This window comes from Capra hircus, chromosome 3, assembly GCF_001704415.2.
Source record: "Capra hircus breed San Clemente chromosome 3, ASM170441v1, whole genome shotgun sequence".
In the NCBI taxonomy this organism is placed as follows: Eukaryota; Metazoa; Chordata; class Mammalia; order Artiodactyla; family Bovidae; genus Capra; species Capra hircus.
Genome location: NC_030810.1, coordinates 3,491,997 through 3,511,807, shown reverse-complemented (window position 1 = coordinate 3,511,807; position 19,811 = coordinate 3,491,997). Strand labels below are relative to the sequence as shown.

The window sequence follows — 19,811 nt, the reverse complement described above, 5'->3', positions numbered from 1 at the left end:
GTGGCAGCAACGGCCCCCATGGGGCTTCTGGGTGGTGGTGTGAGTCTCTGGGGCACACCACAGCACACACGGGCGTCCATCAGCACCACCTCATCCTGATGTTGCCTGGGAAACTGGGGTAGAATGTTGCCCCTAAAATTCTCCCCAGTCTTAGTTTCCCCTTCTGTACTCTGGAGACTGTATTCCTCGATGCCCCTTCACAGAGACGTTGGGGGGATTTCTGGGTGCTTCCGTTCAGCTCAGTCGCTCAGTCGAGTCCGACTCTTTGCAACTCCATGGACTGCAGCACGCCAGGCTTCCCTGTCCTCCACCATCTCCCAGAGCTTGCTCCAACTCTGGGTGCTTACGTACATGCAAACTTCTGTGTCTGGGGTGGGAGGAATGACAGAAACCTGAGCTATTGCTTCGTTCTTCCTCAAAAGAAGAGCAGCTCCTCACAAGTTGGTTAGCCGGTGTGTCATCAGCACACTTAGGGCCCGTAAACAACTCTGACGTGGGTGAGTCTTTGAGAGAAATGAAGAAGATACACACATCTGGGGTAGAAACTCGGAGAGTCAAGGCTAATGAAAATGCTGGTTATATCTGGTCATGATACTTGGTGTGTTTGTAATACCTTGCTAATGATGTTAAACCATGAAGCCTGTGAGATCTTGTGTTGCAGTGTGGTTTGGCCTTAGAGCTCTTGCATGCTAACCCAAAGTAGAAGATTAGCCTGCTTGCATGCAGCCGGATACTGCCCTACGAGACAAGCATGTGTGGGAGGTTGACGCGGCTCAGCCCTCCCTTGGCTGAATTTCTCCCCATCCTGTCTGTGGCCTCATTCACTGTGGTACGTGCGTAATACCATCATCAGTTTCACTAACCCCAGTGCTCATTCTGCGGTTTAGCCATCTGCTGAAAGAGGCATTCACTGAGTCACCTAAACCTGTTATCTTTCTGATTTCTTTAGATATTAGGTTGAAAAAGCTTGTTGATGAACGGGAATGCTTATTGGAACAGGTAACAATCTTTTTTATTACTTTTCGAGTTCTGGAATGGGGCACCTGAAACTGGGACCCTTCCCACTCTAGCTTTTTGCTTCATCAGGAAACCCCTGATACATCATGCCTGAAGACAATCATTAAGCCAACCAGTGTTCTTAATGTTTTTATCCAAGTAAGACATCAGAAGTCATATCGGACTTAGAGAGGATGTCCCAGAGGTTCAAGGCCAAGTTCTGAATTTGGCACACGCTACATGAATTGCTGCTTAAATAAAAGATTTGGGTAGAAGACCTTGAATAAACATTGAGAGGCGAGGGTGTTCCTGAGACATTCCAACACCCTTTCTCATCTGCCTGCCCATAAAGGTCAGCTTTAGGGGCTTCCCTGGTGGTCCAGTGGTTAAGAATCCACCTTCTAATGCAAGGGGTGCACTATCAATCCAGGGTCAGGGAATTAAGGTCCCACATGCAAAAAAAAATTTTTTTTAAGTCAGTTTTGTAATCTCTCAGTGATCAGCACCCCTGTCCTGCAGATATTTCTTGCTTATAGCTGATCCAACTTATTTTCACTGCTGTTTACCTACCTTGATCTCTTCTGCCTCAAGAAATCCTACACAGTTGTACACTTTGGTCTTTTTCATAGTGGGATGGTGAAAGTCACTCAGTTGTGTCTGACTCTTTGTGGCCCCATGGACTATACAGTCCATGGGATTCTCCAGGCCAGAATACTGGAGTGGGTAGCCTTCCTTTCTCCAGGGGATCTTCCCAACCCAGGGATCAAACCCAGATCTCCCACATTCCAGACAGATTCTTTGTCAACTGAGCTACCAGGGAAGCCCTTTTTCATATGCAAGGTAGTATTATTAAGAAATTATTCCACAATCACTTTCTAAGGAAACTCGATTCTTCTCATTTTCCCTCGTAAGCCTCATCAAAGGTATCTGCCTCACTTTTTTCAAGTTTTGAAGATTTCTCTCAAAATTGGGTAAACCACTAAATGTGGTGAGAGGATTCTCTTGAAGTGTCTGTGATCTTCTGTAACCCTGTCTCCATGGTAACTCTGTACTTACTTTCCAAAGTAGTGTGCACCGATGGTCTGTATATCAATGTGGGTCTGTTCTGCTCCTGTCAGGGGCAGTGGGGAGGACTTCCAACAAGTCCACAGAGATTGGAGGCTAACAGGACCAGGGCTGGGAGACTCCCCATTGCACAACAGAAAATTCTACACACGCACAGCTGTTCATTGCAGTCCTAACTGCTATGTGTGTGTGTCTCTCTCAGAGGGAAGAAAGCCATGCAGAGGCCAACCCCTTGCAGGTGGCAAACCTGCAACCTGATGGGGTTCTGTTGGGGACAGTGCTTCTGTGCCTGGAAGGCTCCTGGTGGCCTATGTGGCTTTCTAGTGAATAAAGCAAACATAATTGTATACAGATTTATTAACTTGTAGATAAACATTTCCCTGGTGGCTCAGCTGGTAAAGAATCTGCCTGCCAAAGCAGGAGATGCAGGTTCGATCCTTGCATTGGGAAGATCCCCTGGAGTAGGAAATGGCAGTCTGCTCCAGTATTCTTGCCTGGGGAATCCGGTGGACAGAGGAGCCTGGTGGGCTCCAGTCCAAAGTGTCACGAAGAGTCAGAGCATGACTGAGTGCATACGCATACACAGATAAACACTAAAACTATTCATGGAAAGATCTCCTGAACTCAGGAGGAATTTCAGCCTTAGAGATGATTTTTCACCCAGAGTAACACAATAATGCATGCTTCATACTGTGAATATACAGTGAATATACAGTGAATATATTTTCATCCATTGTACTACTACTTTCGAAGAAGAGTGCTCGCTGGCGGAAGGTTTTTCATTTACTTATTATTTGGGTTTGTTTCTTGACAAACAAATCAAACGAGAGAGACTCCCCATCTTCCCGGTGGGTTGTAGCATTTTACTGAATTTCTCTCCTGCTTCTTTACATAACCCTTTACCTTAGAGAAATGCGAAATCATGGCAGGACAACATCAGACTGTGCGTGTGGGGCATGGGGTTTGACCTAACATGTTCCTTCCTTTCTGATAGGCTCTAGTTTCATTTAAAATAGAGAAATTAATGTCCTTTTTTGGTGGATGTTTTCAGATTAAGAAACTCAAGGGGCAGCTGGAAGAGAGACAGAAGAATATCAGATTAGACACTCTGCACCCGGAAGACGGTGTCTTACAAAATGGGACGGACGTGCACGTGATGGATCTACAGAGTAAATGTCAATCCTCGTGTGGAAGGAATCCCTTAGCCGTGTGTGGTTTCTATTGTACTAGTGCAGGTGGAGAAAACTGTTGTGGCAAGGAGTGGCCAGTGTTCCCCAGAAGCCCTTGAGTTCAGAAGCAGAAAGCTGTTTCTTTGTGGGCAGGACAAGGGTGGTAAGTGGGCAGGACAAGCATGTCTCTGTCTGAGCCTAGGAAACAGAGCAGGTGCCCCAGAATGAGCACCAGGGTACCACCAGATGACTCGTGGCTAGAAACCACATTTGCTATGCTGGACAGTCTTCGGATCTGCTGACTGTATGGGGAAGTCAGAAGGTATTTTTCCATGTCAGTAAACTGAGTAGAAATGGCAGTCTGCTCCAGTATTCTTGCCTGGGAAATCCCATGGACAGAGGAGCCTGGTGGGCTACAGTCCAAAGTGTTGCAAAGAGTCGGACGTGACTGAGTACGCACGCTCCCACAGATAAACACTAAAACTATTTATGGAAAAATCTCCTGAACTCAAGAGGAATTTCAACCTTAGAGATAATTTTTCACCCAGAGTTACAAAATAATGCATGCCTGATACTGTAAATATATCAGTGAAGAGCTGACTCTTTGGAAAAGACCGTAGTGCTGGGAAAGATTGAGGGCAGGAGGAAAAGGTGTGACAGGATGAGATGGTTGGATAGCATCACCGACTCAATAAACATGAGCTTGAGCAAACTCCAGGAGACAGTGAAGGACAGGGAAGAATGGAGGGCTGCAGTCCATGAGGTCGCAAAGTCAGACACGACTTAGCGGCTGAACAACAGCAACAACAAAATGAGAAAGAGCGTTAAAGGGATAAAAGCGTGCCCAGTCTCTCTGCCTACTCCCCGTTCCCCCACCGTTTCTTTGTCTTCTTTGCTCCAGGGTGCTCTCCCTGCAGGGTGAGAGCGCCTCCTGAGTTGTGGGGCCACAGGCAAGAAGATTACATGGTTAAGGGCTTGGTTCCCAGTAACTATTGTTTTAACATTTTAAAAGCCCCGAGAGCTTAACAAATTTTCCTTCTCTTTCAACCTTTAGGGGATGCCAACAGACAGATCAGCGACCTCAAATTTAAACTTGCAAAATCTGAGCAAGAGATAACTGCATTAGAACAAAATGTACGTGCGCACTTTTAAGCCATCACGGGCAGCCCAGCCAGTGATTAACTGAAGTTTTTTATTTGCTAGAAAGAACTCACCCTTCAAAGGCTGAGGACAGAAAGAGGCAGAGAATTTTAGAACCAAAAAAGGTCCAAAGGAGGATAAACAAGGCAGCAAGTCTCTCCAAGCGTTTCCCGCAAGGAGAGGACATAGGGAGGAGAGGTCACTGCTAGGATCTGGGCTGTTATCGGGCCTTCCCTATGGCTCCGACTGTAAAAAGTCGGCCTGCAGTGTGGGAGACCCTGGTTCCATCTCTGGGTCGGGAAGATCCCCTAGAGAAGGGAATGGCAACCCACTCCAGTAGTCTTGCCTGGAGAATGCCACAGGTGGAGGAGCCTTGTGGGCTACAGCCCATGGGGTCCCAGAGTCAGACACTTACAATCGATGCCAATCCTTGACAGGGCTTCCCTGGTAACTCAGAGGTGAAGAATCCATCTGCGAGTGCAGGAGATGTGGGTTTAATCCCAGGGTCACGACAATCCCCTGGAGAAGGAACTGGCAACCCACTCCTGTATTCTTGCCTGAGAAATCCCATGGTCAGAGAAGCCTGGTGGGCTACAGTCCACGGGGTTGCAAGAGTCAGGCATGACTTACAGTCCTTTATAAACAAGGTTAGCTGAAGAAAGTACCTAATGTGGCTGGGGAGTTTTCTTGAAAGTTCTTTAGAAAAACAAACAAAAACAAAAGGTTAATTACCAAACACTTGATGCAGGTGTCTCCCTGTTGCCTGGGTTTTCCCTCTTTCCCTCCCAGCCCGGGGCTCGCTCTGATCTCCTGATTGGGGCATTCATACCTCTAGTGTGCTGGGCCCTGGGACAGACTGTGTCCTAACAGAAGGGAGAAATAAAAACAGGTCCTCTTGCCCCCTCCATCGGGGGTATACGTGGCTGGAACTTCTGAGAATTTTTGTAGAAACGAAAATGAGAAGCCCACCTCCAAAGCAATGTGTGTTTGGAAGCATGCCTTTGAGGGCAGCAGAATCCATCTCCAGCCCCAGATGCCACCCGAAGCCGCCTCCTGTCCCCCACTCTCTGTGTCCCTTGTCTCTCTCCTCCCTTCCTGCTTCCTCACCCCACCACCTCTGGGAGAGATCGGACAGGAGCTGAGGTCCTGAGGGAGCCGTTGCTTTGCCAGGCTGTTCTGCAGGATCGACCCTCATCAGAGAGGACGGTGTCCCAGGGTCAGCACGGTGGGAACCGCACTTGGGACAAGGGTCAGAGAGGAAATGAGTCCCTGATAGGTGCCAGTACTGGGTTGCTCGTAAGTGTGAACAAACAGCTTGCATGGCTAGAACTTACGGGACAGCTCCACACCCTGCTGCAGTGTCTTCTTTCCTTTTATTACTTTACACCCTCAGATCACAAATATAAGCAAGCAGTCAGGGAGAGAAAACAGGCCTATCAGTTTATACACGTGATTTTTTTTTTTTTTCCTTTCCTTCCAGGTCATAAGGTTAGAAAGTCAAGTATCACGTTATAAACAGGCTGCTGAAAATGCTGAAAAAATAGAAGATGAACTTAAGGCTGAAAAACGGAAACTCCAAAGAGAGGTAAATTTTCTAGGCTATTTCTAGGAAAAGAATGGGTAACAATATTCTGGTTGGGAAAGCAGGGTGAGGATGTGCTGCCCGGAAGTCTGCTGCTAAACCATTCATTGTCACGTCTTCCGGGCCACTCTGAGGGGCCTTGCTCCCATCGTAAAGGAAACTGTAGTTCAGTCAGTTAGGCGCTTAGGGCCAGAATCAACCATCAGTCATTTTTCTGTCTGCAGTGACTGCAGCTATCATGCTGCCATCCTCTGGGTTCCCCTAAAGAATCTCTCATTCTGTTTTTTGCTCACACGTGTGCTTAGTCGTTCCCACTCTTTTGCGACCCCATAGACTATAGCCCACCAGGCTCCTCTGCCCATGGGATTTCCCCTGCAAGAATACTGGAGTGGGTTGCCATTTCCTTCTCCAGGGAATCTTCCCAACCCAGGGATCAAACCCATGTCTCCTGCCTTTCCTGCATTGCAGGTGGATTCTTTGCCACTGAGCCACCGAGGAAGCTCAGGATTTTTTGGCTTTTGGGTGATTTTTTTTTTTCCCTCTAGCTGCTCTGCTGTTCCCTTTCCTTTGATTTTCTACATCTCACACAAATACGTGTGGGTTTACTGCTATGTATTCTGCTTGAGATGTGTTGTGTTTCTTTTCATCTGTGACATCTCTTTTCTAAATAAATGTTGGAAAATACTCAACCATGATCTCCTTAAGTGACTCCTCTTGCCGCAAGTCCACCTTCCCCCTGGGACTCTGATCAGAGGATACCAGACCTGCTCATGGACCCTCTGGTATATCTCTGCCCCATTTGTCATTTCCATTTCCTGTCTCCTTACTTCCCAATGTTGCAAAATGTACCATTTTTAGAGATCTTCCAGTTCGCCTCCTTCTGTGCTCTGAAGTAGACTCATTCCTGATAGTTCCTTTGTTGATCATAGCCTCATTTCATGAAAGATTTCGTATGCAGCTGGTCTGTTTTCCACACTGATGACCAAAGCATGTTCAGTCTTTGAGGTCTGTTTCTGTTGTTTATTGCTTCTGTTGACTCAAATGGTTCGTCCCATCCTGTCTTTGGTGTCTCATGAGGTTGTCTCATGCTTGATTTGAATGTATAGGAATACTCCAGGCTCGCCTTGGGGAAATTTCCACTGAGGGGCTTGCTTCTGTGTCTGCTGGTGAAAGCCAGGGCAGGGGAGTTTCACCTGTCTCAGAACCCCACCCAGCCACCTGGAGGGTTTTGGATCAGAACCAGAACCACAGACTCTGTTCGGACGATGCGTGTCTCCACAGTCACAGGGCTGTGAACCCCCACCTTGGGGCACCCTCGCTCTGCACGCTGCCTGCTGATCCAGGCAGCTCCCTACTGACGTGGCCGCTGCTCTGTCTCCCAGGCTCTGTGGCCCTGGCTCCTGGGTACGACCATCCTGGCCTCAGGCATTCTCGCTTTGGTTTCTGGCTGCAGAACCCAGAAACCCAGCTGCACAGGGCTGTGGGGAGTGCCCCTTCCAGCTGGTCTGGCTCAGCTCTTGATTATGTGTGTGTTTGCCTCACCTTCTGTGAGACCACCAGGATCCCCAAGACTGTGCCATGTCTGGGTCTAGTTCCCGAGGGAGGGTCCCTAAGTTACTCATGAAGCTAGAATCTCGTGCCGTGTGTTACTTCTTAAATTAAGAAATATACATATACACACCTGTAGGTCTGTGTATATTTTCAGGATCTTGGTGGGTCTGGGTCATCATTATGATTTTCAGTGGGGTTGGAATCAAAGCTTGCTGACTTTCACCTTTGTTTTCAGCTTCGCTCTGCACTGGACAAAACAGAAGAGCTCGAGGTGAGCAACGGCCACTTAGTGAAGCGTCTGGAGAAGATGAAAGCCAACAGGAGCGTCCTCTTGTCCCAGCAGTGAAGGCCGGTTCTGAACAGGACACGGATGGGTGGGTGGAGAGCATGGGTTCGTCGGCTGGTCTGTTGCTGCCCAGGAGCGCTGCTTCTTCCCCTGCTTCTCAGAGAACACCCCGGGGAGCACCCTGCTTTTGCCTGGAGCCCAAGCAGCCATGAGATGCCTCTGTCTGCAGACTGAGACCTGGTCCGGGGCAGCCACTCTGCACCTGCAGGCCGTTTAGTTAGCACACTGGGCCATGGAGCTCTGTTTCCGACAATGCAGCAGCCTCTTCACGCCGTTTAAAATGGTGATTGGAATAAAGACAAATGTGGGACTCGAGTTCTTTTTCCATGTGTCTTGCTGAACATTAAGGGGAAATGTTTCAGTGTTGGGACTTCCTTTCGTGGCAGAATCTGCAATTTGAGTGACTTCAGTAGTATCTCTTAGTCTATGCTTTTCATACACAAAACACTGTGGAACCACAAGCCATTACCAAGCAAAACTCTTTCACTAGAAACAAGTGGATGGTCTAGAAGTAAAAGTGACCTTAAGAAGACTCTTTCCAGGCAACAATGAAGCTTTTCTAAGGGATTTTTGCATCAGTTCAATCAAAAGAATACTTCTTCCCAGGGTAATTAGGCAACAGCTTCACTGAAAAATGACAGCTTTTCATTCGCATTATTGAATCCTTATATTTGGAAAATTGAAGTTGTTAACTTCTTTTAAAGAATGTACTATTAGAAAAATTAAAAATTGAAATGTTGAAAGACTTCAGCAATGTGGTTTTTATTTTTCCCACTGAGAAAGAAGATCTTTAACTATTTTATACTAATTTTTCTGTATATTTTGGGACACTTTTTCATTTTCTCAGCATTATCAAATCATCCCATATTTCTTTCCCTCTTTAATAAAGAAGGTGTATTCACAGTAAATAGGAATAGAACACAATAAGAATCAACACTCTTAGAATAAAGAGTTAACTGAAGAAGTTACAGACTAGAGTAGAGACAACTCTAACATCTTCAAGGACAAAAGTAGAAGTCATTTCGATACTTGCTAATTTGGGGTTATTCTTTGTATATGTTGGGTTTCAGATAATGCTAGTTTAGCAGGCCAGCCTTCAGGGTATTAGCAAGTGCAAACCAAGATAATATCATCCGTATGTATCCCTAGTGTTGACAGTTGGAGAGTGCTGAGGTAGGAGACACAAGTTGTGTGTATATAATTAAGAAAACATTCTGAACAGGGTGCTAGAGGTCTGGGGTACACAAGGCTGCATTTCACTGGGTAAGAGAAATTTGGTCTCCTTGTGCCGAGAATATTTTACAGTGCTATCTGCATGAAATATTCAAATAAACACATTGAGGTATTATAGGAGTACATAGAAGAAATCATTTGAGCAGAATCAATCTGTTGACACCACGCAGATGTGCTAATGTGTAGTAACAGAAGTGACCCCCACGCCTGAGGCGCGCACACAGCACAGCGGTAAGATCTTGCCTGATGAAACAGGGAAAGCGAAATGCGGTCAAGACAGGACGTCAAAGAGGAAGGCCAAGGGGTTCCGTTTAGGCCTCATAGATTTTGAGAAGCTACAGAAACGTAAAAACAGCTGTGTGGTGGAGGAGTGAGTACTTCCTGACCACTCTGTTTAAAATCAGCTTTCAACAATCCCCATTCCCTTTCCTGACTCATTTTTCTCAACTTACTGTCTAAGAAACAAGATATCTCATTTTATTTACCATCTCTCACTGGGCTTCCCTTGTGGCTCAGCTGGTAAAGAATCTGCCTGCAATACAGGAGACCTGGGTTTGATCCCTGGGTTGGGAAGATCCTCTGGAGAAGGGAAAGGCTACCCACTCCAGTATTCTGGCCCGGAGGATTCCATGGACTGTATAGTCCACAGAATCGCAAAGAGTTGGACACGACTGAGCAACTTTCACTTTTACTTTCATCCCCCACTGGAATGTAAGCTCCAGGATGGCAGGGAACTGTGTGGAACTCAGGCAAGAGACCTGGGTGAAGGTATAGATTTAGGAGTCATCCGCAGGGAGGGGATTTTTCAAATCTTGGGACTAGCCCAGTTGTTGTTCAGTTGCTAAGTCATATCCAACTCCTTGCAACCCCATGGACTGCAGCACTGCAGACTTCCCCATCCTTCACTATCTCCCGGAGTTCGCTCAAACTTGTAGACTGAGTCGATGATACTATCCAACCATCTCCTCCTCTCTTACCCCTTTTCCTCTTGCCCTCAATCTGTCCCAGCATCAGGATCTTTTCCAGTGAGTCGACTCTTCAAATCAGGTGACCAAAGTATTGGAGCTTCAACTTCAGTATCAGTCCTTCCAATGAATATTCAAGGTTGATTTCCTTTAGGACTGACTGGTTTGATCTTCTTGCAGTCCAAGGGACTCTCAAGACTCTTCTCCAGCACCACAATCCAAAAGCATCAATTCTTCGGTGCTCAGCCTTCTTCATGGACGTGCCTCAGGAAAGAGTGTAAATAATTAGAGGGAACAATCTGATGGGCATTGAGTGGAGGAGAAGGGGCCAGCAGAGTGCACCAAGGAGGATCACCAAAGGGTTACTTACTGAAGAGATTACAAAAGGCAATAAACAGAGTCTAGAAATACAAAACCTAGTTCACCCTGCAAAGCCAAGTCTTCTGATATAAACTGAATTCCTTTCCCCCCTCCACTTCCAGTTCCACCCGCACACTTCTCTTCCCCAGGTTCTAATCACTGCAACGGCACCATTATCCAGGCCACCACTCTAGTCAGAAACCCAAGTGTCATTTTTGATCCCTCCTTCTTCCTCACCCATCTCCATGCTCATCTCAGACACACAGCTCTATCAATTCTGCTTATAAAGGTTGTCACAAGTCCATCCTTTTCCCATCTGGACCAAGCTATTCCTCTGGGCCAAGCCATTGTCACAGGCAGCCTACCCTTTCCCGGGTCCCTGCTCCAGTCTTCCTGACACTTCCAATCTATTAGGCTAAAATTTTTTAAAAGTCTGATTATGTCACCACCTCCACCACATCTAGAATCATATTTAGTCTTTGCAATCATCCACTGAGGTGGGTTCTCTTGCTGCCTCCATTTTGTAAATAAGGGCACCAAGGCACAGAAAAATCAGGTACCTTCCTTAAAGGGACACAACAAGGAAATGGAGGGCCCTGGATTAGAAGTAGACTCCAGCCCCTCCCCATAATCATTCTGCTCCGCCATGAGATCAAGGCTAGTTCAGCACCAGGGGTCCGATGCTCAGAAGTGTCTGCTGCACAGCATTCAACAAATGGTAGTACATGTTGCTTCTTCATTATTCCGACTACAACTATTCCTTTAAGTCGTGTTTCCCGAGCCATAACCACTCATTCCTGGGAATGTTAGCAAGGGCTCCAAATGCAGAGACTTCTATAAATAAATATTCCTTAGTAATAGTGATAACAGTCAAAGAGTTTGCTTGTCGAGGAGCATTTACTTGTGAATGTCATTGGGAGTTCTTAAAAGAGAAATGGACAAGGTGCAGTTTCCCGAACTGTTTGATCATGGAACCCTGCTTTTTGCAGAACCTTCCGGGACAAGGACTCCGCGGAGCACAATTTCGAAAGGACTGCTGTAGCTACAAGACCAGGCACAAGCGTATGGGTTCCTTGCCTGAGTCCTCTCCTCCAAGCCTGCCTCCAGATGCAGCCCAGCATCCCTTTCCACGATGTTCTTCAATATCTTGACCCTGCACAGTCCGGAGAGCAAGATTCCATGCTTTTATCTTTACAGAAGGCCTTTGAAGTTGCAAATTTGGGTGTTTGAGGCTCATTTCTGCTTGAGGGGACCAACCTAGACCGTCTCCAGGTGTTCTTCAAGTGTGGTCACCACATTATGAGCCCATCAGCAAAACCCTAATTCATCAAACCGCTCACTCCTCACCATCTTATTCATAGAATTTTCTTGCTCCGCTAGTCTTCTTTCTTTCAGAGTCCTATGCTTAGTCACTCCATTGTCTCCAACTCTTTGTGGCACCATGGACTGTATTCTCCCAGCCTCCTCTGAACATGGAATTTTCCAGGCAAGATTACTGGAGTGGGTTGCCATTCCCTACTCCAGGGGATCTTCCCCAGGGGTCAACTCTCGTCTCACTGGTGGGCAGATTCTTTACCACTAGCACCGTCTAGGAAGCCTAAAGGCCAGTTATCCAAATTTATGACGATAGATAATTTTCCCCACTTTTAAAAGATTAACAAGACTGTTTCTAATCATTAATGAAAATAATATTCTCATTATGTTACAAACTTTGATCACAACCTTCATAATGCTTTTGACTACTCATTACAGTGCTTATGAGAACAGGGGACAGAACAGAGAATACAATTTCATGGCCTACTATCTGCTACAGTTCAATCTTATTTATCAGTATAGATGGAAAATTGTAAGTAAAATTTTAAAGTCAGATTCTGCAACATAGTAAAAGACTATTCAACAAACAGAGTTTGTAGATGGCTTAATATTAGAAAAGCTAATACTTTTCTAGCATTACACAGATTCCCGTGTAATGACTCAGTTGATAAAGAATCTGCCTGAAATGTGGGAAACCTGGGTTCGATCCCTGGGTTAGGAAGATTCCTTGGAGAAGGGAACGGCTACCCACTCCAGTATTCTGGCCTGGAGAATCCCGTGGACTGTATAGTTGATGGGGTCGTAAAGAGTTGGACATGATTGAGTGACTTTCACTTTCACTTTAATATTACAAAAGCTAATACTAGATCAATTATGAAAAAACATTTGATCTCTCATTAGATCCTTTGAAGATGTCTAATGACAAAATTCTTAGACTGAGGAATAGGATAATTCCTCAGCATCATTAAAAATACTATTTCAAACAGTTAACATCATATTCTATAGTAAAACCACAATTAGAAGCATTTTCATTTAACAGGAGAAAACAAAGATGCTTAGTCAGCAATGTTTAGGCGATACAGTAAAACATGAAGCACTAATAAGGTATATATATTGGAAAAGAGGTAAAATATTATTTGTCCTCAGTTGCAAAACTATAGAATTTAATGAGTAGTTGCTGTTTAATCACCCAGTCATGTCCAACTCTTTGGGACCCCATGGACTGCAGCACGCCAGGCTTCCCTGTCCTTCACCATCTCCTAGAGTTTGCTCAAATTCATGTCCATTGAGTCAGTGATGCCATCCAACCATCTCATCTCATCTTCTGTCATCCCCTTCTCTTGCCTTCAATTTTTCCCAGCATCAGGGTCTTTTCAAATGAGTCAGTTCTTCGAATCAGGTGGCAAAAGTATTGAAACTTCAGCTTCAGCATCAGTCCTTCCAATGAATATTCAGGACTGATTTCCTTTAGGATTGACTGGTTGGATCTCCTTGCAGTCCAAGGGACTCTCAAGAGTCTTCTTCAACACCACAGTTCAAAAGCATCAATTCTTTGGTGCTCAGCCTTCTTTATGGTCCAACTCTCACGTCCATACGTGATTATTGACAAAACCATAGTTTTGACTAGACAGACCTTTGTCACCAAAGTAATGTCTCTGCTTTTTAATATGCTGTCTACATTTGTCAGTTTTTTGTTCAAAAAGCAAGCACCTTTTAATTTCATAGCTGCAGTCACCATTTGCAGTGGTTTTGGAGCCCAAGAAAATTAAGTTCTTTCAAATATTAAGATATGTTATGCATGCACAGAAATCAATAGCTTTCCTATATATCACCACTGACTAGTTTGATTTAGATAATTTCATTGGGGATCTCATTCATAATGGTGAAAAGTAACTCTCCCCACAACAAAACAGTAATAGCCTTAAAAATATAAGGACCTATATTAAGGAAATCTGTGTGTGAGTGTGTGTGTGTGTGTGTGTGTGTGTGTGTGTGTGTGTGTGTGCTCAGTCATGTCCAGCTCTTTTCAACCCCAGAGACTGTAGCCTGCTAGGCTCCTCTGTCCATGAAATTTTCCAGGCAAGAATACTGGAGTGGGTTGCCATTTCCTGCTCCAGGGGATCTTCCAACCCAGAGACTGAATTCATGTCTCCTGCATCTCCTGCATTGGCAGGAGGATTCTTTGCCATGGCACCACCTGGGAAGCCCAAGGAAATCTATACATTCTGCTCAGAAATGTAAGACATGAAAAACTACAAAGATGTACAGTAAGAATAAATATCATAAAGATGTAACTTTCTCCTAAATTTATAGATTTAACATGTTTCTTATGAAAATCACTTTGAGTTTTTGGGAGGTACTCTCACAAAATATGGCAACCCACTCCAGTGTTCTTGCCTAGAGAATCCCAGGGACAGGGGAGCCTGGTGGGCTGCCGTCGATGGGGTCGCACAGAGTCGGACACGACTGAAGCGACTTAGCAGCGCGCAGCTCACAAAATTATTCTAATTGTCATCTGTCATACTGCAAACCTAGATAATTTTGATAAGAGACAGTTTGGGGCAGTGAGTAGCCCATGCCAGGTGTTATGGATACAAAAGTGAAATGACAGACAGGTCCCTGGACAGCCAATCTAACTCACAAGGGCACACACTGTTTTTCTCTGCCATATTTTCCCACTGCATTTCCTGAGAATTCCCAGAGTGTGGCTTCCATGCCATTAAAGGAACTCTACAAATTAGCCCCACTCTTGTGTGTCTCCGTCTATTCCACACATTTCAGCTCCCAGTGACTTCTCTCTGGTATCGGCTAGACTGTATGGTCCTTCAGACAAACTGCCTTAAGTTTCGTACTACTTGGCCTGCCAGATACACAGTGAGACCTCAGCAGGTGTTTGTGGAATAAGAAAAAAAAATGTTAGCAGCTCCTGAATAGAGAGATAAATATGCATAAGGACAGGAAAGTCCACATGGGAAAAGATTCCAATTATAGCTTTCTATGTAGCACTCCAGAAAAACAATCAAACGGAGGCTCCGTGAGAAGCAACATTACAAGGAATTTCTATTCTCTTCTTTACATTTTTCTGCATTAAATTCATGCAACTTCAATAAGTTTAAGTGTTTCAGTTATAAGAAATAAAGGAAATGTTAAAGTAATCAAATCATAAAAGGCAAGTAAAAACTATTCTGCAAATACCATTATCTGTACTTGGAATGGGGTAAAATCACTACATTAAATCACAAACGGATTGACAAATTTCATTAAAATGTAACACTTCACATGAAAATTATGGAAGCCCCAAATTGATTATATAAGAATTCCCTGACAGGAAAGGCACTGCTGTAGGCTACACACACAGACACCAGAAACTACTAGGAGCAAGAATCCTGCTGCCCCAAGGCTAGGGGAATATCTGGAGATGGCATCAAAAAACTGATTTTAATGAAATCTATGTGGGGGGTGGGGAGCTGTGCGTACAGTCCTGTCTTTTTGCGACCCCACGGACTGTAGCCCGCCAGGCTCCTCTGTCCATGAAATTTTCCAGGCAACAATACTGGAGTGGGTTGCCATTTCCTCCTCCAGGGGATCTTCCTGACCCAGGGACCCAACCCACCTCTTTGGCGTCTCCTGCATAAGAGGGCAGATTCTTTACCACTAGCGCCACCCGGGAAGCCACTGCAACATCAAACGATTTTAAATGAAATGATTTAACCAAAAGTCAAAATCAACACACACAAAATGATGGGAAAATGCTCATTTTAAAGACAGGGTAACGATCCCTTGAGGAGCCATATTAGAGCTGGAGGCAAAAGGAAAAATTAGGAGTACTGATATGGCTATTTCGTCCAATTTGGATTTTTCATTAGGTTTGATTTCCTTAACCGACGCGTTAAAATATCATTTATCTTGATTATTGAGGGTTTTGATGCCCCCCCCTAAATTTTGAGCCCGAGGCCAAGTAAATTCTCTCACCCCAACCCTGTTCCGGCTAATGAAGACTGCTCGTGGGAGAGCAGGTTGAGTTAGACACTAAAGGACAGGGGTCGGTGGGGACAGCTGCCCGAGGACGGCGGTCAGGCGTGACTGTCCCGATTCTGTGGGCGCGCGACTCGGACAGTACCGAGCCCAAACCAGAGACCGCCGTGAGGCCTATGCGCGAGGGTGTGGCGTCGCCCAGCTCTTTCCCCTGGTGGCTTTGCACAGCCGCGCCGTGCACACGAGAGTCAAGGGTCACGGGCTACAGAGCAGTTAAGGTTCCGCTGGGCGTCGCTGCGAGCTGAGCCCGCGGGCCGCACCTCTTCTCCCGCCGCCAGCCAGTGCACCATCACAGCGGGCGACCCCGTTCCCGCCTTCCTGCCCGCGCGCCCGGCCAATCACGGCGCCGCCCCTGTGCACGATGACCAATGGGAGCGCCCCACCAGGAGGCGGGCTGGAGCAGCCGGCCGTTACCCGACCGGCCCCGCGGCTGCACGCGAAGCGCCACTTGCTCTGAAGCGGCGCTCGCGACTGGAGGCTTTACGCGTGGCGGCGACAACAGCGCGGTTCTGAGGTGCGACGGGCGTGGACGCGGCGGGTTGCTGCGGCCGGCCAGAGCGGAGGCTGGGGCTTGAACAGACGGGGAGGCGAAGCCTAGTTGAGGCGGGTCCCCGCCGAGGGTGCGTCCCCGCCCAGGGTTGCGCGGTGTGAGGGGCGGGCCCTGAGGGGAAGCGGCTGAGGTCCGGGGGTGCTGCCGTGGTCCGCGGGGTTTGCGAGTCCGTCGGATGGCCTTGGAGTTCTAGAATCACCCAATTTTGTACCTTTGCATTCGGTTCCAAGTGAGTCCCCCAACCTCACTTCGTAGGCCCCGAGACGGCGTCTTGCGCTCCCAAAGCTCTTTTAGAGCCGAGTGGCGGGGCTGGACGCTGATTTCTCCGGAAAAAGGTGAAAATTCACTCGTGTGTTTATCGTTGTGACAAACACGAGCAGGGTCTCTAGAGCAGGCGGACAGGGTACGGCGGCAAGGGAGACACTGTCCAGAGCGAGAGGTGGACGCTGGACGTTAATTAGTGTCCGAAATACGGGGGTTGGACGGCAAAAGCGTGGGGGTGTTGTCCAGACTGACAAAAGTTCCTGATGCTGTGTGAAGGGCCAGGAAATTTTCCCTAAGAAACGGTTACTGGGAGTGAGATCGGAAGGTTGAGCAAGAATTGTAGGTGGTTGGGGCCGGGGCACAGCAGAAGAACGCGCTTGGCGCAGCCTGTGTAAGGAAGTGTGTGTGTGTGTGAAACCCACAAGTGCCAAGGTGAAAGCGCTTGGCGCAGCCTGTGTGAGGAAGTGTGTGTGTAACCCACAAGTGCCAAGGTGAATGCGGGGCCCAGGCCCGTGGAGGGCCGTAGAAGGTACTGAGATTTCACTCACTCTCCAAGGAATGATGCCAGTCTGTTGCTTGGCTTTAAGTAGGAGGGTGAACTGATCGGATCTGCATTTAGGAAAGATTATTCTGGCCGGGTAGAGGTTGTTGCCCAGATCCATGTTAAGAATCAGCAGTCCCTGGACTAAAAGGTGTCAGGCTCTGGTAGGTCACTGACAGGACCTGGTATGGATGAGGGAAGTATCAAAGGAGAGCAATTGCTGGTTTGGTTCTGGGATTGAAAACACAGGAAGGAGGGAATGGTTTGGTAAATAAGAGCTGGGAGAGCAGAATAAAAAGGAGTATATGCCTAGGAGTGGAGTTGTTGGATCATGTAGTTATTCTTTTTTTTTTTTTTTTTTTTTTTTTTTAAAGAACTGCCAGATTGTTTTCCAAAATGGCTGTACCATTTTACATTCTCACCAGCAATGTAAGAGGGTTCAGTTTCTCCATTTCCTTGCCTGTGTGTGTGCACGCACAGGCTCAGTTACTCAGTTCTGTCCACTCTTGTATCCCATGGACTGTAGCCCGCCAGGCTCTTCTGTCCATGGGATTCTCCAGGCAAGAATACTGGAGTGGGTTGCCATTTCCTTCTCCAGGGTATCTTCCCGACCCAGGGATCAAACCTGCCTTGGCTTGGCAGGTGGATTCTTTACCACTGAGCCATCTGAGAAGCCCCATTCCTTGCCAATACTTAACTCTCTCTCTCTCTCTCTTTTTTTTAATAGCCATCCTAGTAGGTGTAAAGTGCTATCTCATTGTGGTTTTGATTTTCCTTTCCCTAATGCATGGTGGTGGCTCAGCCTGTAAAGAATCTGCCTGCAATGCAGGAAACACAGGTTTGATCCCTGGGTTAGGAAGATCCCCTGGAGAAGGAAATGGCAACCCACTCCAGTATTCTTGCCTGAAGAATCCCATGAAGAGAGGAGCCTGGTGGGCTACAGTCCAGGGGGTTGCAAAGAGTCAGACACGACTGAGTTACTAACACTTTTACTTCAGTGCATGGTGATAGATTGAGCATGCTTTCATAAATTTATTAACCACTTGTAAATCTTTGGAGAAATGTTTATTCACATCCTCTAATCATTCTAAAAATTGGGTCATGTGTCTTTTAGTTAGACCTGTAAGAGTTGTTTATATATTCTGGATGATAGACCCATATCATATGTATGATTTACAAGTGTTTTTGTCATACTAGAATTTTTCCTTTTTTCAAAGTTCTTGAACTTGGATGTCTGTGAACATTTAAGAATGAAACAAAACATTGAACGTAGAGCTGAGTGCAGAATCAGATGTGAATGAGAATCCAGCTTGTAAAGACAGTAAAGAGATTTGCAAAATAAGTATGTTCTTCTTGATAATTTAACATATACTTTTTTTTTAATTTAAAATGTTACTTATATTAAGTAGAGGGCTTCCCAGGTGATGCTAGTGGTAAAGACCCTGCCTGCCAATGCAGGAGACATAGGAGACGTAAGAGTCGTGGGATCGATTCCTGGATAGGGAGGATTCCCTGGAGGAGGAAATGGCAACCCACACCAGTATTCTTGCCTGGAGAATCCCATGGACAGAGGAGCCAGGTGGGCCACAGTCCATAGGGTCTCAGAGTCAGATACCACTGAAGCAACTGAGCACACACTATATTAAGTAGTGGGTTGTTTATGAATAAATTTTAAGTATTTGAAATTTTGAAAGTTTTTGTTTTACTCTATAATATGATAAGTGTTAATAAATATTACCCACATAAACAAATACTCCTTGGGATTCTCAATACTTTTTAATAATGTGAACAATTCCTGAGAATGCAAAGTAGGAAAAGAAATCACTTTTCTTATTTAATGTTAATTATTTTGATAAACTGGCTTTCTTTACATCTACTCTTTATTTTAAATATTTACCTGGCATTCTTAGAGTAGAGTCTTTACTGACTTAATTAAAATCCCTTAAGCCAGGAATTATAAACTTTCTGCTTTTAAATGTAATATAGACGTCCATAAATCCTTTAATTATATGTGTTGTGTATGTATGTGCATTTTCTCAAAATTTATCAAATCTGCAGAAAGTCTATAACCCCAAAGTTTAACAACCGTTTCCTCAGTGTACTGTTACCCTAGAAGAAGCTATAGAGACCATTTAGGGAAGAGTATTTTTAGTAGCATATTTGGGGTTCTTAAGAAGACCCAGCCTCCCCTTCATTTAAGGAGTTCTAGGTCTCTACTCTGACACAAGTCTGGGAATTGATTGAGGAGCCATGACTCTTATTTGTATGATTCAGGTTAGAGTTTTGTTCACTTGACCTAGAACTTTTCTGCTTTTGGTAGCCTAATACATTTCTTTTTTGGTAGCCTAATACATTTTCCAAATGTTCCTTGGAAATCCTGAAAGAATATGTCTTATCTGTTTAAATAATGGGCTTCCAAGTTGGCTTAGTGGTAGAGAATCAACCTGCCAATGCAGGAGCTGCAGGAGACATGCATTTGATCCCTGGGTCGGGAAGATCTCCTAGGGGAGGAAATGGCAACCCACTCCAGTATTCTTGCTTGGGAAATCCAATGGACAGAGGAGCCTGGCGGGCTACAGTCCATGGGGGTCACAGAGTCAGAAACGACTGAGCGACTGATCACGCGTGCATGCACGATATTTAAATGATATAATCTTTTATTGTAGCTCTCTGTTCATATCTTAAAAAATTATTCAAATG

At 45.7% G+C, this 19,811-nt stretch overlaps 1 protein-coding gene across 3 annotated transcripts in view; it reads left to right on the top strand.

Annotated features, from left to right (window-relative positions):
* The window catches only part of LRRFIP1 (LRR binding FLII interacting protein 1), a 159,432-nt gene extending 150,833 nt beyond the window's left edge, over positions 1-8,599 (top strand). For all 3 annotated transcript variants that reach the window (XM_018040655.1, XM_018040644.1, XM_005678768.3), the window contains 5 exons: positions 950-999; positions 3,113-3,230; positions 4,285-4,364; positions 5,851-5,955; positions 7,739-8,599. In XM_018040655.1, coding sequence (XP_017896144.1) covers positions 950-999; positions 3,113-3,230; positions 4,285-4,364; positions 5,851-5,955; positions 7,739-7,849 — 464 coding nt within the window. In that variant the 3' untranslated portion in view covers positions 7,850-8,599. The remainder of the gene's footprint in view (positions 1-949; positions 1,000-3,112; positions 3,231-4,284; positions 4,365-5,850; positions 5,956-7,738) is intronic.